The sequence below is a fragment of the Triticum urartu genome, chromosome 2 (assembly GCF_003073215.2).
Source record: "Triticum urartu cultivar G1812 chromosome 2, Tu2.1, whole genome shotgun sequence".
NCBI classification, from domain to species: Eukaryota; Viridiplantae; Streptophyta; class Magnoliopsida; order Poales; family Poaceae; genus Triticum; species Triticum urartu.
In genome coordinates this window covers 701,351,083-701,374,943 of record NC_053023.1, presented here as the reverse complement: position 1 = coordinate 701,374,943, position 23,861 = coordinate 701,351,083, and the positions used below count along the sequence as shown (strand labels likewise).

Sequence of the window (23,861 nt, the reverse complement as noted above, 5' to 3'; positions counted from 1 at the left end):
CGACGTCAACGCATGCTGACGGTTTCGCTCAATCCTTGCTACGACTCTGCTATGTGGCTAGCTTTATCAATCACAATCAATTAACATATGCATGCACAATAGAGCCGGCTGATTGATCATGCAGCCGGCCGGAAGGCAACACACACACACGCGTACACAAGGTTCTCATCAATCTTTGCTTTGTCCGATTCAGTACTACTCCTAGTAGCAACGAACGTATCACTCAAAATGATCGGATCGCCACTAGCAGTGCCAGTTTCGGACAAGCCTTCGCGTTCTCGCCATGAACAACTCCAACCACTGCTCGCCCATGCTGCCAACGACAGAAGAAGCAGCACTGCAGCAGGAGCAGCACCATCAGGCAGTACGAGTCGCGTCATGAACAGTTCGGCCCTATGTACACCTTAGATTTTTCCTTCTGTAGGTCTGTTAACTCGTGCCACATTGCAAAACTGCCTAGTGAAACCGCTTATAACAATGTGTGGGGGTGTTTTGTCTGGTTTTCTAAACATCAGGGGGCTAAATACCCGGTTTTAGAGTTGAGGGGGGTAAGTGGCCGATTTGTGAAATTTGAGGGGGTTATGTGGACTTCTTTCATTTTTATTTCACTAAGTTTTTATCGGGCCATATATATAACCGACCCCTTATATATAACGGAGTATTTTTTTTCATTTGCATTTCATTTTCTGTCACCTAAACATATTTTTTTCTTTATTTCATTCAACGACATTCAATACATTGGAGTACATAATTCATCAATTCTTCGCTACAAGAACAAAATCAAAGAAAACAAGAACCACAATTAGACATTTAAAAAAATCCAACTTTCATAATGGCTCTCACAAGTTGGATTAATATTTTCTCTATGTCTTCATTGTTGATTCTCTGTATTGGCTTCTCGAGCTTCCACACTTCTTCTTCGATTCTGACAAATTCGAGTTGCTTCGCATCTAGTCTCATCTCTAGTATCTATTCTAGCAACGAGTGCACGAGCATCTATCGAATTTCATGCTATAAAATGATCGATGTAATCTTCTTCCCGGTATCAAAACTCGAATTTATCCTACACACAAATTTGAGCAAAACGATGAGCGTCCGACATTGCGCCGACTCCGGTGAATAATCGAATCAAAACAAGTACATACCCCATCTTTTTTGCACTTGAAGAACACCCATCCAGGATGTTCTGGCTTGGTGGAAGTTTATGGTCAAAGTACATAGCGTATTATTTCTATGACATGTAATTTATATATTGTTGGTTAAATTTATGGTCAAAGTTTAATAATAAAAAACAAAAGGCCATGTCAATAGAGACCTTCTTATGCTTCACTCGAAAACTTATGCCCTTTTCATTTAGTATTTTGTATATGAGTTTTGGTTGATTATACTTGCATTTGTATCTACTTTTTTATTGAATGTTCGTTACTTCAATTCCTGGATCCGCCACTAGTTACACACAGTAAGGGCTGTAGCGGCAGAAACAATCTCAAAAACAGAGATGCGATAGAAACAATGCATCTAAAACATGAGATGTAACATAAACACATGATGCAACACAAAACCGTTTGCTCGAATCAAATCCTACGCTCGATTTACTAAATTCTCCTTAATCCTTAGTCACTCCAACATGTTTCCAATTGTTTCATTATTACGAAAAATAGGATAAATCATCGCAAATTATCACGCAAGGCGCGCCGCTCCACTTCCGCCCGTCGCAACCGAGCTAGAAATGGCCTCCGCCGTTCACGGCCGCCGTGGCCAGCTCCCAGGCCTCCAGCTTGGACACCTTCACGGCGCCGGCGCCGTAGTTGAACGCGTACAGCCGGCTGCTGCTCGTCGCCGCGTGCTCCGGGTACATGCGAGCCGTCATGCACGTCCTCCCGCCGTCGGCGAAGCTCTCCACCACCGTGTGATCGATCTGTGTGTATACACGGCGTGTGTTAATGATATCGGTCTGCTTGGTACCATGTTGTTTGTGTGCGTATGCCCGGCCTATACTAGTTTTCAAGGCAAATGGACTGAACTCACCAGTGTTCTGAGCGACAGGCTCTTGTCCTTCTCCACGTCCACGTCCAGAAATGCCCCGTAGGACGGGATTTTTACCCCTTCTGCTCTCGTAGATGACCTGCGCATGCATTGTCCATGTTTGCAAAAAGATGTTCAGAAATTTACATGCCTTTTCTTTCTAGATAGATTCACAAACTGTCATGTTTTGTTTTCTTGAAGCAGATGTCAAGGATACGTACTTCGTGAGGTCGGTGCACATGAGAACCTTGTACGTGTCAAGGTGCTTGAACACCCTGAAGAAGATGGCGGTGTGCTCCTTCAGGTCGCCGGAGGCCATGACGAGGAGCCCGAACGGCCCGACCCCGCCCGGCACGGACGCGCCCTTCTCGGCGCACAGCCCCTTGGGATCCTGCAGCCACTTCGGGTCCAGCGTCTCCGCCTCCTCCAGGTTCGGGATCTCGAAGACCGCCTGCACGTCCGCCCGCGAGCTCACGATGCCGGCGATCTCCTTCCTGCCGCCGGCCTCCACCTCCGTCGCCCACTGCAGACCGACCCGCTTCCTCCTCAGTGTCTCGATCTCTTCGACTGGCCACTGCACCAGCCGCTTCCCGTCGGTGTCCAGCCACATCGCCCTCGGGAACGCCTGGATGCCGGCCCACCCTCTGCCTTCGCCGCCGCCGTCGGTCTCGTCCACCCACGCCCACAGCACGCGCCGCTTCTTGCGGGCGTCGTAGAAGGACTTGGACGCGTACAGGTGGCCGTGGTCGAGCCGGCGCCAGTTGGCGCAGTCGCCGCCGCGCTCGGGCTCTGCCGGCGTGAAGGTGTCCTTCTCGTCGTCGTACCGCCCGACCATGTAGTGGTCCTCCTTGGCGAAGTCGCTGAGCTTGAGCACGTGCAGCACCCCGGCGCGGCTCGCCGACACGTCGAGCCCCTCCATCGCGCCGGGTGCCGCCATCGGGAACAGGTCCGGGCACTCCAGCACGGCGGGGCCGTCCCCGTCGCGCGAGCTGGCGGCATGCAGAGGCGCGCCAGCATTGCGCTCCCAATGGAGGAAGTCCGCGCTCCGGTACACGAGCAAGGAGCCCACGCCGGCGACCTCAGCGGCGACGGCGACCCTCCATAGGCCGTCGCGGCCACGCCACGCCTCCGTGGGATCGCGGAAGTTGTTGCCAGTGACGTCCTCCGGCATGGGGATGACCGGGTTGCAGCTGGGCTTCTCCCACTCGCGGAGGAGCGGGTCCGATGGGTTCTTGGCGAAGGCCACGTTCTGCACCTGCGCCTTGTTGGCGTCGTCCATGCCGGTGTAGAGGATCGCCGGGCGGCCGCCGGGGAGGACGGTGGCGGAGCCCGACCAGCAGCCGTTGACGTCGAACGGGGAGGTAGGGTCCAACGCATTGCCAACGTCGGCCCAGTTCACGAGATCGCCGGAGACGGAGTGGCCCCATGACAGCTTGCCGTCGCCCCAGGTCGGGCCGCGAGGGTTGTACTGGTAGAAGAAGTGGTACATGCCGTTGTGGTACATTGGGCCTGCACGTGCAACGGAAAGTAACTGTCACTCTAACTAGCTCATGGTCTATCATTAATCTTGCACTAACCAAGTTTAAGTGGCTGATTAGCACGTACCATTGGGGTCTGCAAGTTTTCATCGATCCGTCGTGGCGCGATCGTCCAAATTCAGGGATCGCAGACGGGGATCAACAAAAATGTAGTGAAAATTACTTACAAAATCATGTGGATTGATCAGATAACAGCGCGCGAAAGCGCAAATTTGAAGTGCGTACCATTTTGCCAGCACTTGGCAGGCTGGAAGTGGTAGGCGGTTCGGCCATGGTTCAGGTTCTGAGCTCCATTCATGGTCACAATCGGAGAAGAGGAAGAGAGAGCTGTCACTGCTCTGATTGGGTTTTTGTGCAAATTGCAGATGACTTCTGATAGCCTTCCAAGTCTTCAAGTTTAATGCAAGTCAATAAGACTTGCCACCATGTGGGCAATAATGTAGTTTTAAAATGTAATTTGCGAATGGCAGTAGATGTCAAATTAAGACTTTAACGATGTTTTTAGTCTTTTAGATTTGTGCGAGCTGTGCTTACCACGTACTAGGTGACTAGGATGAGGACTAATGAGCCCTGCTGATGAGATGAGATCAGGAGTAGTTGAGCAAGTTGTTTACTAATACAACAACCCGCCATCCTCTGTATTCTGACCCCTGCTTATTTCTGTATAAGCTCTTGTATGTTCAATGCAGCATCAAGCAGAAAACGTCATTGGAATACAAAGAAGAACCTTGCTTCGATACACCCCTCACAAACCGTATAAAGACCGTATAAAAACAGTATGGTCACCATAAGGTATACCCCACCTTCGCATGTGACACATATTTGCTGTACGTAGACGTATGCAGCCGATTCATCAGCCCGTCGGCGCACACCCCCTCCGTCTTGGGCCTGTCCTATTTTTCTTTTTCTTTTTTAATAACCTTTTAAAAGTACTCCCTCCGTTCCTAAATATAAGTCTTTTTAGACATTTCAATAAATGACTACATACAAAGCAAAATAAGTGAATCCATACTTTAAAATATGTCTACATACATTCATATATTGTAGTCCATTTGAAATGTTTAAAAATATTTATATTTAGGAACGGAGGGAGTAGGCGCTAGTTGAACTCCCAACTTCTTGATTTACTTCCACTCACTTTACTAATTGGGACAGCTCAGCTCACTTGTTATGCCTAACTACTTCTTTCATCTTTTTGTCGTGCATCTTCTCGGTCCAGTTTTTTGCCTTTTTTTTTCTTCGGTTTTATTTGTTTTTTATCTCTTCTTCTTTTTCTAGAGTAAATTGCACAAAACCATCACTTTAAAAACTAGATTTGCGAAAAACATCATAATACATTTTTTTTACAAAAAACACCATGTTTATGGTAATTTTTTTGCAAAAAACACTGATAGGCATATTAGTCTCGTTTGAGTGCGTTAATGACAAATGAGACCCGCTCTTCGCTGATGTGGCATGACGTTTTACTGTTAGTTGGTGTTTAAAGCAAAAACACCCCAACGTTCTTCACCCATGCTGCCATGCCCTCTCACCGCGCCGCCACAGGCTCACCGGCTCCACCGCCGCGCCCCACGCCGGACCCCGATGACATCCGCTTCCACCTCCGCACCCCACGCCGGATCCGGCGACATCCGGCTCGACCTGCAGCCGGAGCGCAAGGCGCAGCCCTGCAACCGGTGCCCAAGGCCCTTCGGCGGCGGCGACACCATCCGTGCTCGGTTCCTCGACCGCCAGCGTGGCCCATCGCGGGTGCCCCGATGCAGCGGGCCCAAGGGCAGACCAACTTTGGCAGTGCAACAAGAAGTGCCTGGTTCCCGGCCGCCGGCGTAGCCCTTCGGCGGGCGCCCCGACTACAACTACAGCGGGACAACGTGCACATGCTGGAGCTCATCCTGGTCGCCGCCAAGATCCAAATTGGGCTCGCCCCAACACCAATTAGAGAGAAGAGGAGGTGCTAGACCTCGACGCCGGCGAGCTCCCTCAGCTGCCCCAAGCCCCCATGGGCGCCGCCCCAGCCAGCGACGAGAGCCCATGGCCCCCGTGCTATTGGTTTTATGCACGTGGGGGGCTAATTGCGATTTTGCATTTTGATTCATGGGTGTATACATAAAATTCTAGGGACTAGTTTGTAAATTTAGATCAAAACCCATTGGCACGAAACGTTATGCCACATAAGCAGAAACGAGTCCCATTTGTCATAAACGCGCTCAAACGAGACTAATCCGCCGATCAGTGTTTTTTGCAAAAAGATTACCGTAGACGTGGTGTTTTCTGCAAAAAATGTAGTGTAGTGTTTTTCGCAAACCTAACCTTCAAAGTGGTGGTTTTGTGCAATTTACTCTCTTTTTCTATTTTCTTTTTCATTTGCTTAAATTCGTGAACATTTCCTTGAATTTGTGGACTTTTTTCAAATGAATGAATGTTTTTAATTTCACAAACTTGTAACAGATTCATGATTGTCAAATTTGTGAACTTCTTTTGTCAAATACGCAAACTTTTTAAAATCAATGAACATTTTTCAATTTCATGATATTATTTGTCAATTCGTGAACTTTTTTGTGCAAGTGATCAGTGTGGCCCATGTAATTGACGTCCCTGCCACATGCGCGTGCTGGTGCTAGATGTGGCAGGAATTTTTCAACACCAACACAAAAAATTAGAAAATTTCCCCAGTCAGCGGCCGACGTGGGAGGTAGACGACGGAGGGGTGTCACGGACTGCACAACCCTAGCGGAGCTGCACGCCAGCGTTCCCCGTGTCTACCTTATGTACATCGAGGTCGGAGTCGGAGCAACTGCTGGCGCATGTCGGATTGAGGTTTTTATAGAGACACAATGGGGACGGCGATGGACCAGGCTGACGTGTCGGATACGCCCGGACCGCTGCATATCCGTCTACATTTGGACTGGATATGAAGGGCGCCGGACAGCCCAGACGTTTAAGGCTGGTTTGAGGCGTACGAATGAATCGGGTTTTTGTTACCAGTGAGTGACCGGGCAGCCCTCTCAAAGTTGTTTAAGACCGGTTTGAGGCCGCCGGTAGATGCTCTAAACCTGCCGAAATTTGACATGAGAGAAAAGAAAACACATGCCAAGACACGAATTAACCCGTCGTTTGACCGGGCAGCTCCCCACCTACTACGCTTCGCCTCTGCGCATGGAGCTCGGCTGAATCAACCCGTCGTCCCCAACGTTCACGGTCGCCGTCGCCAGCTCGTACGCGTCGAGCTTGGCCACTTTCACCGCACCTGTCCCGTTGTTGAACACGTACAGGTGGCTGTCGCCGTTCTCGGCGTGCTCCGGGTACACCCTCGCCGTGATGCACGTCCGGCCTCCACCGCCGAAGCTCTCCACCACGGAGTGGTCGACCTGTTTGTTCAAATCGCAGCTCGTCACTTGATTTCATTTTCCAGTTCATTCACATGACAAAGTGGAGGACAATGAACTCACCAGTGTTCTGAGTGATATGATTCTCCCGTGCTCCTCGATGTCCATCTCCACGAAAGCCCCGTACGGCGGCTTGTACACCCCGGCTCTCGTAGTCGACCTGCTCAGGTCGGTGCACATGAGGACCTTGTACTTGTCATGGTGCCTGAACACCCTGAAGAAGACGGCGGTGTGCTCCTGCATGTCGCCGGAGGCCATGAGGAGCAGCCCGAACGGGCCGACCCCGCCCTGCACGGACGCGCCCTTCTCCCCGCACAGCCTCTGCGGATCCAGCAGCCAGTTGGGCTCGAACCTCTCGGCGCCCTCCAGGGCCGGGATCTCGAAGATCACCTCCACGTCCGCCTGCGTGCCCGCGACGCCGACGATCTCGTTCACGCCGCCGGAGTTCACCACCGTTCCCAGCAGCCCGGCCTTTCTGCTCCTCAGCGTCTCGATCTCCTCGATTGGCCATTGCCTCAGCTGCTTCCCGTCGTTGTCCAGCCAAACTTTCCGTGGGAAGATCTGCAGCGTAGGAGATAGGGAAAGCATGTCAGCGTGATAATGGACAAAATTTGGTTGGAGGATGGCGGTGGCGAAGGACCTGGACGCCGGACCAACCCTTGGCGACGTCGTCGGCCTGGCTGTCGGTCTCGTTGGCCCATGACCAGAGCACGCGCCGGTTCTTGCGCGCGTCGAAGAAGGACTTGGACGCGTAGATGTGGCCGTAGTCGAGGCGGCGCCAGCTCTGGCAGTCGTCGCCGTCGTCTTCCGGTACAAAGGTGTCCGTCGTGTCGTTGTAACGCCCGACCGCGTAGTAGTCCTGGAACGTGTCCGTCGCGCTCAGCTTCAGCACGTGCTTCACCCCGGTGCCGGTCCTCGGCGCGTGGTCGAGCCCCTCCTCCGCGCCGGGCTCCGCCACGGGGAACAGGTCCGGGCACTCCACCATGCCGGCGGCGCGTGACTCTTGCAGCGGCGCGGCATTCCGCTCCCACAGCCGGAAGTCCTTGCTTCGGTAGATGAGCGTAGACCCCACGGCGTTACCGACCTTGGCCGAGACGGCGAGGCGCCACAGACCGTCGCGGCCGAGCCACGCCGTGGAAGGGTCGCGGAAGAAATCCAAAGGGACGTCAGCGGGGAGCGGGATGACGGGGTTGTAGCTCGGCTTCACCCACTCGCGGAGGAGCGGGTCGGACGCGTTCTTGGGGAAGGCCACGTTCTGGACCTGCTCGCCGTCGGCGCTGATGCCGGTGTATAGGATGGCCGGGACGCCGCCGGGGAGGATGGTGGCGGAGCCGGACCAGCAGCCGTTGGCGTCGAACGGCGAGGTCGGCTCGAGCGCGGCGTCGAGGGCGGCCCAGTTCACGAGGTCGCCGGAGACGGAGTGGCCCCAGGAGAGGTTGCCGACGCCCCAGGTGGCGCCGTGCGGGTTGTACTGGTAGAACAAGTGGTACACGCCGTTGTGGTACATTGGCCCTGCCGGCGTAACAAAGAAAACAACCGTCAGTTCCATTCGGGACGCCATTAATGTCCACTACAAGCACGCTCACAGCACGCTGGCTGGAAGACTTGACACCAGATGAAAATTCAGTCACCTACTAATTCAGCAGAATGCAGAGAAGGAACAAGGAAGAAACAGAGCGTACCATTCGGATCTGCTCGGCACCACCACGAAGCAGCAGCAATTCCACCACGATCGGACATACACAGTGATCAGATTGGGTCTAGCAACAATGCAGCAAATTAAAAGCGTTAATTCGTACCGTTCTGCCAGTTCTTGGCGGGCTGGAAGTGGTAGGCGGTCCGGCCATGGCGCGCCGATCCCGAGCTCTCCGCCGCTTCGGGGGCTACCCGGAGAGAGGAAGACGAAGAGAAGAGGAGGAGGAGATGGAAGGAGGCGACGCACGCGGCGAGAGAGAGCACAGCCATGGCCACCGTTGGACGAGACCAAGAGCTGCTTCCTCTGCCGGGTGCTCTGCTTCGGGCTCAAGATTAGTAGCCCCTCAAGTCTCCAGGTCTCCAGGTTTAATGCTAGTTTAGGACTCGCCGCCATGTTCTCTGCGGTCATTGTTAGTACGAAAGGAAATTTCCTATGTGTAAATATGCCTCGGGTGCTCATGGAACCGAGGCTGTAGGATCTTATTCTACTCACCTGCAGTTTTGTTTTCTTACTTCTGATTTCAAGATCTGATCTGGAGCTTGTTTTTCTCAAAATGCCACCGCCCAAACGACAAATCGGACACCGGGTTATCAGAGACTTTGACCTTCAAAAGTACTCCGGGAAACCACTATTATTTTTGTCAGGCCAAGTTAGGCCTCTCCCGGGGACGCGAGTTCCTGGGTGTAATTAAACAAAATGTCAAAAAAAATCTGAATATACATTTGAAATAAACTTGATCTTTCATTGTATTTGTGAGAAAAAAATCCACAAAAGAAAATCCACCTTTGACTTCTTTTAACAACAAATTTGTCTTTTTGCCCTCATGTCAAGGTTAGCTTTTTCTGAAAATTTATATACTAGTGCAAAAGAAAGTCAAGTTTATTCTAAAAAAGTTCTGAACTATTTTGACTTTTTTAAATTTGTTTTCATATAGGATGTATCTACAACCAGGAACCAAAGTGTATTTCCCCTCTCCTGGTGCATATGTGCTTCCAAAGCGGAAAATTACTCGATGACGCTAGGTATCGGCAAGGGGGCCTCCAATAGGGAACTGCCATCTAGCACTATGTGGACCGAGTATTTTTGTATTGCACTTCTTTGCTTGATTTTCCACCTTATTTTTTGTTTTCTCTTCAGCAGCTCTGGCCTCACCATTGTACTTCACATACATGCATGACAGTAATATGGCAGAACCACCTTCTCTCTTCTCCCACGCAATAAATTCAACTATTTCTTTCACCTTGGCTAATGTAAAACATTGAGGGCCTCTTTGATTCATAGGATTGCAAAAACACAGGAATAGGAAAACCGCAGGATTGAAATGACATGTCCATTGGATCCCTATAGGATTTGAGTTTTTTTGATTGTGTCAAGGGAAAAACAAAGAATTTCTTCCAAGAGGTTTGAGGGGACGCTAGAATTCCTGTGAAATGTAGTACAAATGAATCCTTAGGAAAAAATCCTACAATATTCAATCCTATGAATCAAACGATCAACATAGGAAAAATTCCTAAGGATTCTAATCCTTCAAAGATCCTATGAAAATCCTTTGAATCAAAGAGACCCTCATATTTTAAACCATATATTCTTTTTTGATTTTTTTATTTGAACTCCTTGCGCCAAAACCTTTAAGGGCTCCTTTGATTCAAAGGAATTCTATAGGATTTTTGGAGGATTGAAATCCTTAAGAATTTTTCCTATGTTGGTCCTTTGATTCATAGGATTGGATCCCATAGGAATTTTTCCTATGGAATCTTTTGTACTACATTTCATAGGAAATCTACCATCCACTCCAACCTCTTTTTATAATTCCTTTGCTTTTCCTGTGCCATCAAACACTCCATGCTAATCCTGTAGGATTCATGTGGGCATGCCACTCCAACCCTATACTTTTCCTATTCCTACGATTTGAAAATCCTGCGAATCAAAGAGGGCCTAAAATGAGATCAATCTTGAATACTTCCCAACCATGATTAAATTCAAATGTATATTTTACATTTTGAAATAATCGGTTTCACAATGATACATCACAATTTCACCTTCTTTAGTTACTATTTCACAATTCAGAACCTACATTTCACTTTCCATTAGCTTATTGAAAAACATATTTCTCAAATAACACATTTCACTCTTTTTAAATAAACTACTACACATGTCCAAATAATCACTTTCTTTTTTTGCGAGAAAACTTCCGATCTATTCACTTCAATCATGACAGTACAACGAACACTGGAAATAATAAAAATTACATCCAGATCCATAGACCGCCTAGCGACAACTACAAGCACTGAAGCGAGTCGAAGGCGCGCCGCCGTCATCGCCCCTCCCTTGCCGGAGCCGGGCAAAACTTGTTGTAGTAGACAGTCGGAAAGTCGTCATGCTAAGGCCCCATAGGACCAGCACACCGGAACAGCAACCGCCGCCGATGAAGAGGAGCGTAGATCGGAAAGATCCAAGCTGATAAAGACAAACGTAGATGAACTACGACCAGATCCGAGCAAATCCACCAAGGACAGATTCGCTGGAGACACACATCCTCATGCCCACCGGTAATGCTAGACACACCACCGTGATTGGGGCTAGGTAGGGAGAACCTTATAGTTTCACAATGATACATTACAGTTTCACTTTTTGTAGTTACTCTTTCCTAATTCAAAACCTACAAAGATTATGTTAGTTGTCATATAGTGATCCATCTCGTGTAATTTTTGTGGTCTATATGTTGGGATATGATGAATTATCACTTTATAATCAGTTTATTCTTAAATTCTTTTTAGCATAATTCTTATTTCTATTCTTGTTTCTCTGGCCATGTTAAGGGTTGGATCTCCAAGAGGGAGTTGTGTATGATAATAGTTACAGAAACTGGAAAAAGGCTTGCCTTGTGTTGTTGCCGCTAGGGATAAAATGATGATTGTGTAGTTGTCATTTGAACACAGGGTGAGGACAATATATCATCGACTTCATCTCACTACTTAATGCAATACTCTATTTTACTTAATGCAATACTATGTTTTACTTAATACTTTGAGATGCATGCTGGATAGCGGTCTTGGGTTGAGTATTAGCTATAGATGCAGTTGGATGGTGGTCTATAGATATTAGGACGTGATGCTCGTGTGCTAATTATTCAACTCATAAATATTACAATTTAATTGCTGCCAGCTGTAATTTGTTCATTAAATCGTTGCTATCTTTTTGGAGAGAAACCACTAGTGAACCTACGGATCCCGTTCCATATTCTTCCTGTAAATTTTCAATCACAATTTATGTTTTCTTTTAATTTTGTGTTGCAATCAAATCTTTCATATACTTGTGCTTTTAATTTCTGTGTAACTAGCAAGGCCAGTGAGATTGACAACATCACTAGTTAAGTTGGGGACACAATGGTGTTTAGTTTTGTGTCTGAAGGTACTCATCACTAGTTGGAATCTTGTAGATCTCATCGATTCGATAAACCTCGACACTTGAGGGAAACTGTTGTTTGCTGCAAACTCTTGCACTTAAGGGCCTAACACCTTCCTAGTTGAGAGGAAATCATGGACCCCAAGCAAAAGTTGTACGCGAAGACGAGGGTGAAAAGCTAAAGGAACGGGCTAGGCAGATTTGTGACGCCCTCGATTCAATCGTACACTGATCATACACGCAAATGTGTACGATTAAGATCAAGGACTCACGGGAAGATATCACAACACAACTCTAGACACAAATGAAAATAATATAAGCTTTATATTACAAGCCAGGGGCCTCGAGGGCTCGAATACATAAGCTCGAAGACAGAAGAGTCAGCGGAAGCAACAATATCTGCCTATAGACATAAGTTAGACAAGATTGCCTTAAGAAGGCTAGCACAAAAACGCAACAACGATCGAAAAGGCAAGGCCTCCTGCCTGGGAGCCTCCTAACTACTCCAAATCGTCAGTGGTCTTCACGTAGTAGTAGGCAATCTTCTGGAAACCACCATCTTGCAGAAACAGGAGGAAGTAGTGTAGTATAAAGTAAAGTAGCAGAAATGTTATCAACCTCGGCCAGAGATCCTTTCTTGACTCCCTGCGAGAAAGCAATCCCAGAGCCATACTATCCAGTCATCATCTCATATCCAAGTCTCATCTCCAGTACTCATCCAAAGTATCCAGTTCTAGTTGTATCGATCGGGATACAACTTCAAGTGTCCGTTACCGTAGGACAGGCTATCGATAGTTGTTTTCTTCCCTGCAGAGGTGCACCAACTTACCCACCACGCTCGATTAACTCCGGCCGGACACACTTTCCTGGGTCATGCCCGGCCTCAGGAAGATCAACACTCGCAGCCCTACCTAGGCACAACAGAGAGGTCAGCACGCCGGTCTAAATCCTATGGCGCAGGGGTCTGGGCCCATCGCCCTTTGCACACCTGCACGTTGCGAACGCGGCCGGAAGCAGAACTAGCCCCCTTAATACAAGAGCAGGCTTACGGTCCAATCCGGCGCGCGCCGCTCAGTTGCCGACATCACGAAGGCTTCGGCTGATACCACGACGTCGAGTGCCCATAACTGTCCCCGCGTAGATGGTTAGTGCGTATAGGCCAGAGGCCCTTCAGATCAAATATCCAAATCGTAGTGGATTAGGAACGCGCGGTAACGAATAGAGACTCACGATCGATGTGACCCCGTCGCCCCGTCTCGAGTACTTGCGGCAAGGGCTAAGAATGCCCGGCCACGCCTCGTAAGTATCTCGCGGGCACCTTCCAGGTCAACCCGACTCCACATCACTCGCAATTAAGCTCGCGCGGGTACCACTCAGGGTCAACCCGTCTTTAGTCACATGGTTCAGTGCAAAGTCATAGTAACCATAGTAACTGTGTGTCTAACACCAAGGGGAAAACCCGAGGAATCACCCCCGGTGAATTCCACTCGATGTTGTCATCAAGGTGAACGTAAGAGGATCCACCCTCGAGGTTCACGTTTGATGGGTTGCACGACAGAGCCGTAACGGAAGTGGTTAAGGAGGAAATCACCCTCGATGACCTCGACCGTAAAGCTACACTACGGAGATCTCATCAGGAGTGATGTAAGAGGTTCCACCCTCGACACTCGATGGTAACTCTGCAGAGTCGTACAACTAGGGGGGGGGGTGATGTGCGGTGTCGGGGCCTGGGCGTCGATCACGTTGATCGAGTCATCGAACAAAAAGCGGGGCAACTGGGACAAGGTGGGGGTCACTGATGGATCACTAACCATCCTATCCTAAGCAGTTTAGGATAAGCAGGTAAGGTATGAAAGCAGGTAACAACAACAGGCTATGCATCAGAGTAGGATCATACAGAAAACAGTAGCAGTTCTAATGCAAGCATGAGAGGGAAAGAAATGGGCGATATCGGAATGCTCAAGGGGGGTTTGCTTGCCTGGTTGCTCTGGCAAGCAGGGGTCGTCGTCGACGTAGTCGATCACAAGGGCAGCATCGGTCTCGGGGTCTACCGGAGAGAAGAGGGGAAAGAAACAGTAAATATAAAGCAAACATAGCACCACAAAGCATAACATGGCAATAAGATGTGCTGGGTGTGACCTAACGCGGTAGGAGGTGATACCGGCGAAGGGGGAAAACATCCGGGAAAGTATCCCCGGTGTTTCACGTTTTCGGACAAATGAACCGGAGGGGAAAAGTTGCGTGTTCGCTCTGCTAAGGATGCGTGGCGGACGAGCGGGCTGCGTATCGGGGTTCGTCTCGTTGTCCTGAGCAACTTTCATGTACAAAGATTTTCCATCCGAACTGCGGTTTATTTTATAATAATTTTTTAAAGTTTAATTGAATTCTTGGGATTATTATATTTAACTTAAACCGAATTGACTAAGTTAATTTTGACTAGTCAAAGGGCAGGTGTGGCCCACATGTCATAGACTATTTACCTAAACAATTAAACAAATCTAACTTATTTAAAAGGGCCTACATGTCATCTACTACTAGACTAACTTAACACTAATTAAACCTAGTAGTACTAATCTAAGCTAGGGCCGGCCACTAATGGGCATAGCCCAAACCGGCCACACGCATGATGCATATACACACAGGAGCACAGCCCATGGCCAACTGTACGCACACACACTATGCAGGAACACACACTCACCCACACATAGCCTTTTTCTGCTAACAAAAGATACGCATTTTGTGATTTTCATCGAATTTAATCTATGCACTAAAAGGATTTGGTCCATGGAAACATTTGAGCATTTGTCAAGTGTACTACCTCCCATAATTTTTTAGTCCTGTTAGTAGTTGTTTAGCCTGAAGTTTAGGGGCTGTTTAGGGGCTTAGTCAACGTAGAAAACCAAAAGCTAACTAGTAGCAGCTACAGTAGGTAGTAGTAGTACAATAGAGCAGCGAGCAGCGTGGGCAGTGGCATGGCTCGGGCGCCATACGCGGGCGGGCGCGGGGTGCGGCTCAATGGGCGCGGTGAGGCTGGCCGGCAGCAGGAGGCACGGCCGTGGGCGAGCAGGCGGCAGCACACAGTGCCATCAGGGGCGAGCAGCGAGGACGCAACAGCAGCAAAGCATCAGCAGCAGCCGAGCAAGTGCGGGGGTGGCTCGGGCGCGGCCGGCGCGAGGACTGGGCGGCAGCGGCAGGCGCGGGCCACAGCAGCAGCAGCGTCGCAAGCAAAGCAGCGCAGCAGCTGCACGCATGTACGCGTACGCGAGAGTTCGAGCACGACGGTGATGGCGGCCTACGACATGCAAACGAAGGGGAGGGACAGAGGGATTGGACGGGCGGCTCACAGGGATCCTGTAGGGGTGCAAAGGCGGGCTCGGGGAGGATCGACAGCGCCGGAGTCGTTGACGAACGGCGACGTCCGAAGGAGGAAGGAGAGCTCGATCCCCGCGATGTGGGGCTCTCCATCTTGGTCTCGTGGATCCAGGCGACGAAGCAGACCACGGCGGGGCGGAGGGACATGTCCTTAGGCATCGGGGAGGAGGGTAGCCATGCCGACGAGGGCAACCCTGGCGATGACGGCGTCGGACGCGGTTGGATCTGGAGGAGGGGGTGTAGCGAGAGGGGGGAGAGGAGGAGGGGGAGCGCGAGGGCAAGTGGGGAGGGCTCGGTGCAGCTATATAGGGCAGGGGAGCCGGGGATGCTCGACGCGTGCGGCGCCGGCCATGGAGATGGCGCCACGGCTGCCCTGGCTGCTCCTGTAGCTGGTAAGAGAGGATTGGGGGTGGGTTGGGCCAAAACTACTACCTTAAGGCCTAGAGGCATAGTGATAGGTTTCCCTTTTTTTCAGTTTACTTTACTGTTTGTCTTTGCTCCTGTTTTGCATTATTTTGTGATACTAAATGATTTTTGTAAAAGATGAAATTTGACACATAATTACTTGGCAATATACTGAGTTGGCTCAAAAAGGTTGAGGCTGGTTGGAAACCATTTAAATTTCCTTTAAATAGAAAAGGGGTTAAAAGTTGTTGTTTTGACACTGTTTTAAAAAGGTTAGGGGCAATTTAATACTTCAAATAATATCGGTTTCTACATGACAATTACTTAGTAATTATTTTCAACCTAACCAACAATATTTTTAAAGTTGCAGAAACAATAAATTTGACCAGGGAAGAGATGAGGGTGTGGCCTGAGGGCTCCGCCACAACCATCGACATGCCAAAAGGATGTATTCCCAAAATTAATATGATCAAGTTTGTGTTGGCGGGAAGACAAGAATGTTGTTGATGCTGACACAAATCATCGAGAGGCAAGGATGGTATTTCTAGCCATGAATTCAATTGACATCTCTGAAGAAGCCAAAGTGTGACGGTGATCAAGACAAAGTTTGTCGAGAGATTCTAAGAAGATGCCCTCGAGCAGAAAAGGGAGGATGAAGTGAAAGGCTATGAGTACCACAGATTCGACACAAGCTCCAAGTCAAGCTTGTTGTTCGACGTGAAATGTTAAGATGAGGAAAATTGACGTGAGCTTAGCTCATCGTCGGAAGTTGCTCCGGGCATAAGGACCAGGTAGCACAGTTAAAAAGTTGTCATTATAAAAATATAGCCGATCAGGCTAGTAATGTGTGATGGGGTATAAAGCTTCCCAGTAACAAGTACTAGGTCTAGTGCCAGAAGGTAAATCGGAGTAGAGGTTGGACGGGGGAAATGATTTGCAGAGGATAAGTAATTTTAACTTACCCAGTACATGAGATCAAGGAGGAAATATGGTCGAGACCATAACTGCAAGGGATCCAATTTACGATACCGGAAGAATTATTCAAATGATTAAATATCCTTACAAGAAGCTTTCATGATAAGTTCCACACCGTGTCCGTGGGCATGAACACAATGGTTCAGGGTCGACTCCCACTTCTACAATGCATAACTTTTCAAGTTACTTCTCGCTCTTGATGAAGTTGTAGTATCGAAAATTTATCTGACGAAAAGCCAGTAGAGTATAATCCGCATAACTTTCGAGTTCACACAGATTAGGGAAGGCATAGGTTCATCCCATCGGGGCATCTTAGGAACATATATCATAAATTTCAAGAATAATAACACAAGCTCGGTAGTAGAGCATGCTTGTGAAAGCGGAGGATACAATTAACCAAAAGCATTACGTATCCGAGGAAAGGCTCACGAGCTTATTGAATATGAAGGATGTTGTTGGATAAAAATCCGAAAAAGGGGTCTGGTGGTCCACAAGGGATCTGATGTGAGCATCAATATTCAACCAGAGGAAGAAAGAATGCAAGGAGATCAGATTATAGAAACAACCGACTAACTCAAAGCTCAATTGCAAAGGAATTATGAATTCCAAGACAAGGGATCAGAAGCAATGCTCTGATTAGGGATGGATAGGTAGAATAGCCTTAGGGGTACAATCGATGGCAATTATATTGATCGAGATTCAGCACATGTTAAAATGACGTCTGAGCCGGAAGGATGAATTCTAGGATCTCACTGAGGATTGCGAGCATTTGCAACATATTGTATCAATGGACTCAAAATGATAATGACAAAGGCTGACCATAAGATTACTAGACTTATGGTATTAACCATAATGCAAGCAAGTAAGAAATTCAAGAACAATAGGCTGTTGAGGATTTTCACAAGAACAAATGGTACTATGAAGACTTTTGTGAAGTACATGAGTCAACTGAGGATGAGAGGATACTCAATAGGTGCACAAGGTTATCCATAGGGGTATTCAGATGACAAGGAACTGCAAGGCAGTAAGCTCAAAGGATTCTCGCAATAAAGGAGAGCAGTTCAGGGCATCTTGTAATAACAAGCGCAACAAGGAATGATTGTATGAATGACAAGAGTATGTAGTTATCCATAAGGATATATCAGTGGTAGGGAACTGCAAAGAAGTGGGCACAGGGTCTCGGGACTCATCGAGGAGTATCTTCAGAGTCTTCTGATGAAACAGTCGGTCATCTGTGGTGAAGGCTCTCCGGGAAGAAGTGGTTACGAGAACCTAATGTCAAGTTAGTAAAAATTTAACCCGAAAGGAAGAGAGATCAGAGTCCCAGAGTATAGACGAGGAGTAAAAGATCCTAATACCACCTAATGGCGACATGGGCCCGTAAGACACACAGCCATGTTAGTAAAAGTTTTTTCAGTGACTAGACTCAACTTCGGCCAAGGAGTTGGAAAGGGGGATCCTACAGGCAGTCGGCTCTGATACCAACTTGTGACGCCCTCGATTCAATCGTACACTAATCATACACGCAAATGTGTACGATCAAGATCAAGGACTCACGGGAAGATATCACAACACAACTCTAGACACAAATGAAAATAATACAAGCTTTATATTACAAGCCAGGGGCCTCGAGGGCTCAAATACATAAGCTCGAAGACACAAGAGTCAGCGGAAGCAACAATATCTGAGTAGAGACATAAGTTAGACAAGATTGCCTTAAGAAGGCTAGCACAAAAAAGCAACAATGATCGAAAAGGCAAGGCCTCCTGCCTGGGAGCCTCCTAACTACTCCAAATCGTCAGTGGTCTTCACGTAGTAGTAGGCATCCTCCGGGTAGTAGTAGTCATCGGTGGCGTCATCTGGCTCCTGGGATCCGTCATCTGGTCGCAACAATCAGGTATGGGGGAAAAGAAGTAGCAAAGCAACCGTGAGTACTCATCCAAAGTACTCGCAAGACTTACTTCAGATCTAAACTAAGTATGCATCTGTATCAAACGAATGAGTTGTATCTGTGGACTAAACTGCAGAATGCCAGAATAGAGAGAAGGCCTAGTCCTATCGAAGACTAGCATCTTCTGGAAACCACCATCTTGCAGCAACAGGAGGAAGTAGTGTAGTATAAAGTAAAGTAGCAGAAATGTTATCAACCTCGGCCAGAGATCCTTTCTCGACTCCCTGCGAGAAAGCAATCCCAGAGCCATACTATCCAGTCATCATCTCATATCCAAGTCTCATCTCCAGTACTCATCCAAAGTATCCAGTTCTAGTTGTATCGATCGGGATACAACTTCAAGTGTCCATTACCGTAGGACAGGCTATCCATAGTTGTTTTCTTCCCTGCAGGGGTGCACCAACTTACCCACCACGCTCGATTAACTCTAGCCGGACACACTTTCCTGGGTCATGCCCGGCCTCGGAAGATCAACACGTCGCAGCCCTACCTAGGCACAACAGAGAGGTCAGCACGCCGGTCTAAATCCTATGACGCAGGGGTCTGGGCCCATCGCCCTTTGCACACCTGCACGTTGCGAACGCGGCCGGAAGCAGAACTAGCCCCCTTAATACAAGAGCAGGCTTACGGTCCAATCCGGCGCGCGCCGCTCAGTCGCTGACGTCACGAAGGCTTCGGCTGATACCACGACGTCGAGTGCCCATAACTGTCCCCGCGTAGATGGTTAGTGCGTATAGGCCAGAGGCCCCTCAGATCAAATATCCAAATCGTAGTGGATTAGGAACGTCCGGTAACGAGCAGAGACTCACGATCGATGTGACCCCGTCACCCTGTCTCGAGTACTTGCGACAAGGGCTAAGAATGCCCGGCCACGCCTCGTAAGTATCTCGCAGGCACCTTCCAGGTCATCCCGACTCCACATCACTCCCAATTAAGCTCGCGCGGGTACCACTCAGGGTCAACCTGTCTTTAGTCACATGGTTCAGTGCAAAGTCATAGTAACCATAGTAACTGTGTGTCTAACACCAAGGGGAAAACCCAAGGAATCACCCCCGGTGAATTCCACTCGATGTTGTCATCAAGGTGAACGTAAGAGGATCCACCCTCGAGGTTCACGTTTGATGGGTTGCACGATAGAGCCGTAACGGAAGTGGTTAAGGAGGAAATCACCCTCGATGACCCTCGACCGTTAAAGCACCTCGACCCACCACCAACCAATGTGGAAATCTACAGGAGTCGTACCAACTAAGTGATGGCGTTCGAGCTCAGGAGTCGATCAACAACCTGGAACAATCGAGTCAACCCGAATTAACAAGCGGGCGCAACTAAGACAAAGAAGTGGGAATCACTGGTGGATTCAACCTAACACAATCCTATCCCTAACACTTTTAGGACTAACACAGAAGGTAATGCAAGCAGGTAACAAGCATACTAACCATACAGGACATAAAAGATGTAGGACATACAGAAAACACTAGAAAAAAAATGGGCCGAATATCGAAAAATGACTTAAGGGGTTTTTGCAATGCCTTGTTGCTCTGGCAAGAAAAGAGAGATGCGTCAGTCAGCCGTTAGTAGATCACATAAAAGGCAAAGTTCATAAACCACAGATAGAAAAAGAGAGAAGCAAAACACGTAATAAACAAAGCACCACAAAGCATAAAGCCATAGAGCAAAATCAAATGTGACAAAAGATAATAAGGAGAATAAGACGAGAAGATAGGAAAGCAAGGGGAAAGTATCCAACAGTATGTGTTCGACGATTTCCGGACAATGAACAGGAGTGGAAAATATAAACGTGTTCGCTTATAGCTAGGAGTCATGAGCGACGAACGGGCTGCGTATCCGGGTTCGTCTCGTCGTTCTGAGCAACTTTCATGTATAAAGTTTTTCCATCCGAACTGCGGTTTATTTTATAATGATTTTTTAAAGTTTAATTGAATTCTTAGGATTATTATATTTAACTTAAACCGAATTGACTAAGTTAATTTTGACTAGTCAGAGGGCAGGTGTGGCCCACATGTCATAGACTATTTACCTAAACAAATCTAACTTATTTAAAAGGGCCTACATGTCATCTACTACTAGACTAACTTAACACTAATTAAACCTAGTAGTACTAATCTAAGCTAGGGCCGGCCACTAATGGGCATAGCCCAACCGGCCACACGCATGATGCACACATACACACACAGGAGCACACGGCCATGGCCAACTGTACGCATACACACTATGCAGAACACACACTCACCCACACATAGCTCTGTTTTCTGCTAACAAAAGATAGCATTTTGTGATTTTCATCGAATTTAATCTATGCACTAAAAGGATTTGGTCCAATGGAAACATTTGAGCATTGTCAAGTGTACTACCTCCCCATAATTTTTTTAGTCCTGTTAGTAGTTGTTTAGCCTGAGTTTAGGGGCTGTTTAGGGGCTTAGTCAACGTAGAAATCCAAAAGCTAACTAGTAGCAGCTACAGTAGGTAGTAGTAGTACAATAGAGCAGCGAGCAGCGTGGGCAGTGGCATGGCTCGGGCGCCATACGCGGGCGCGGCAGCCGCAACGGCAGGCGAGGCCATACCCGGGCGGGCGCGGGGTGCGGCTCAATGGGCGCGATGAGGCTGGACGACAGCAGCAGGCACGGCCGTGGGCGAGCAGGCGGCAGCACACAGTGCCATCAGGGGCGAGCAGCGAGGACGCAACAGCAGCAAAGCATCAGCAGCAGCCGAGCAAGTGCGGGGGTGGCTCGGGCGCGGCCGGCGCGAGGACTGGGCGGCAGCGGCAGGCGCGGGCCACAGCAGCAGCAGCGTCGCAAGCAAAGCAGCGCAGCAGCTGCACGCATGTACGCGTACGCGAGAGTTCGAGCACGACGGTGATGGCGGCCTACGTCATGCAAACAAAGGGGAGGGATAGAGGGATTGGACGGGCGGCTCACTGGGATCCCGTAGGGGTGCAAAGGCGGGCTCGGGGAGGATCGACAGCGCCGGAGTCGTTGACGAACGGCGACGTCCGAAGGAGGAAGGAGAGCTCGATCCCCGCGATGTGGGGGCTCTCCATCTTGGTCTCGTGGATCCAGGCGACGAAGCAGACCACGGCGGGGCGGAGGGACATGTCCTTAGGCATCGGGGAGGAGGGTAGCCATGCCGGCAAGGGCAACCCTGGCGACGACGGCGTCGGACGCGGTTGGATCTGGAGGAGGGGGCGTAGCGAGAGGGGGGAGAGGAGGAGGGGGAGCGCGAGGGCAAGTGGGGAGGGCTCGGCGCAGCTATATAGGGCAGGGGAGCCGGGGATGCTCGACGCGTGCGGCGCCGGCCATGGAGATGGCGCCACGGCTGCCCTGGCTGCTCCTGTAGCTGGTAAGAGAGGATTGGGGGTGGGTTGGGCCAAAACTACTACCTTAAGGCCCAGAGGCATAGTGATAGGTTTCCCTTTTTTCAGTTTACTTTACTGTTTGCCTTTGCTCCTGTTTTGCTTTATTTTGTGATACTAAATGATTTTTGTAAAAGATGAAATTTGACACATAATTACTTGGCAATATACTGAGTTGGCTCAAAAAGGTTGAGGCTGGTTGGAAACCATTTAAATTTCCTTTAAATAGAAAAGGGGTTAAAAGTTGTTGTTTTGACACTGTTTTAAAAAGGTTAGGTGCAATTTAATACTTCAAATAATATCGGTTTCTACATGACAATTACTTAGTAATTATTTTCAACCTAACCAACAATTTTTTTAAAGTTGTAGAAACAATAAATTTGACTTGAGAATTTAATTGGAATTTGACTTCAGAGTTGATCAAGTGATAGCTAGCTCAGTAAAGCATGGTTACATGGCATCATTAACAGGGGGTTACTGTACCATGACACTAGGGGTGTTACAAAGTTCTACCACGACAGCAAAAAGGGCAGCCATGGCACCAGTTTTGAAACTGTTGTCACAAGAGCATTTTCGGTTGGCATGGCAGCTATTTGGCTGAAAATTGTTTTCCTGCCGTTGCAGTGCTTTTGTCACTACTATATCTATGCCACTCTTTTTTGGTCGTCAGAGGAGAAGAGGTAGGGTGGGGACGATCGTCAATGGGAGGGGCGGCGGAGGAGCGGAGGGGAGGAAGGGAGAGACACGGAAATGCAGCGACAGGGTTTGTTGTAGGCGCTGCTACCCTTATATGTGACATCGGTGTAATGCCGATTCTACCCCCAATAAAACCACCAAATTACCCACCGTTACCCTCTGTAAAAACATCTGATGGCTCATGTTGGGGTCGCTTGAGGCCGAGATGGACACTCTGTATCGCTTGCTAAAGTAGATCCAACGCCCTAGAAGCTCTGGTGAATGTGAGAGCTTGGTTTTACCTAGCTCTCTAACTATGAGAGTCTTCTAGCGTGAAGCAAGTTAACTCAAGCGACTCCTAAGGCGCACGATCATATGGGTTGGCCCAGTTCGCAGTAATACATTGCCTTGTTTTCTTTTCTGGGGTTATTCACATTTTTATTTTTTATTCCATTTTTTATTTTTGTTTACACTTTCAAATATTATAAACATATATATTACAAAAATATACTTTACATAATGTTTTGAAATTTGTTAATCATGCATTTGAAAATGCAAAAATGATGAAATCTTTGGATCATGTATATAAAAATATTAATCAAGCGTTTGAAAAAAAATCCCGAACAAGTATTTAAAAAATGTAAATCAAGCATTGTGAAAATGTTAAATGCGTATAGAAAAAATATTGGCCATGCATTAAAAATAATGAAATTTTGTATCATTATAAAAATGTTAATCAAGCATTTGAAAAAATGTTGAACAATATTTAAAATATGTTAATCAATCATTTGAAAATTTTTAAATGTGTATAGAAAAAGTGTTGAGCATCCATTCAAAAAAAATATTGATCTTGCATTTGGAAAAATCTTGATAAAGCATTTGATAAATGTTAAATGTGCATAGAAAAAATGTTGACCATGTATTAGAAAAATGTTAGTCTTGTATTTAAAAAATGTTAATCAAGCATTTGAAAAATGTTTAAAGTGTGTATAAATTTTTTTGACTATTCATTAAAAAAATGTTAATCTTGTATTTGAAAAATGTTAATCAAGAATTTTAAAAA

The 23,861-nt window shown here is 48.0% G+C and overlaps 2 protein-coding genes across 2 annotated transcripts; both read right to left on the bottom strand.

Moving 5' to 3' along the window:
• Positions 1-1,502: 1,502 nt before the first annotated feature.
• On the bottom strand, positions 1,503-3,940 carry LOC125539889 (beta-fructofuranosidase, insoluble isoenzyme 7-like). Its single transcript, XM_048703428.1, has 5 exons — positions 3,789-3,940; positions 3,631-3,639; positions 2,247-3,534; positions 2,029-2,125; positions 1,503-1,918 (listed from the first exon to the last, which is right to left on the bottom strand). The coding sequence occupies exons 1-5, from the start codon at positions 3,859-3,861 to the stop codon at positions 1,724-1,726; spliced, it is 1,662 nt and encodes a 553-aa protein (XP_048559385.1). The 5' UTR covers positions 3,862-3,940; the 3' UTR covers positions 1,503-1,723.
• A 2,580-nt stretch (positions 3,941-6,520) lies between these two features.
• On the bottom strand, positions 6,521-8,986 carry LOC125534208 (beta-fructofuranosidase, insoluble isoenzyme 7-like). Its single transcript, XM_048697489.1, has 5 exons — positions 8,749-8,986; positions 8,632-8,640; positions 7,590-8,461; positions 7,013-7,510; positions 6,521-6,931 (listed from the first exon to the last, which is right to left on the bottom strand). Exons 1-5 carry the CDS (start codon positions 8,912-8,914, stop codon positions 6,701-6,703), a joined length of 1,776 nt encoding a protein of 591 aa, XP_048553446.1. The 5' UTR covers positions 8,915-8,986; the 3' UTR covers positions 6,521-6,700.
• Positions 8,987-23,861: the final 14,875 nt, after the last annotated feature.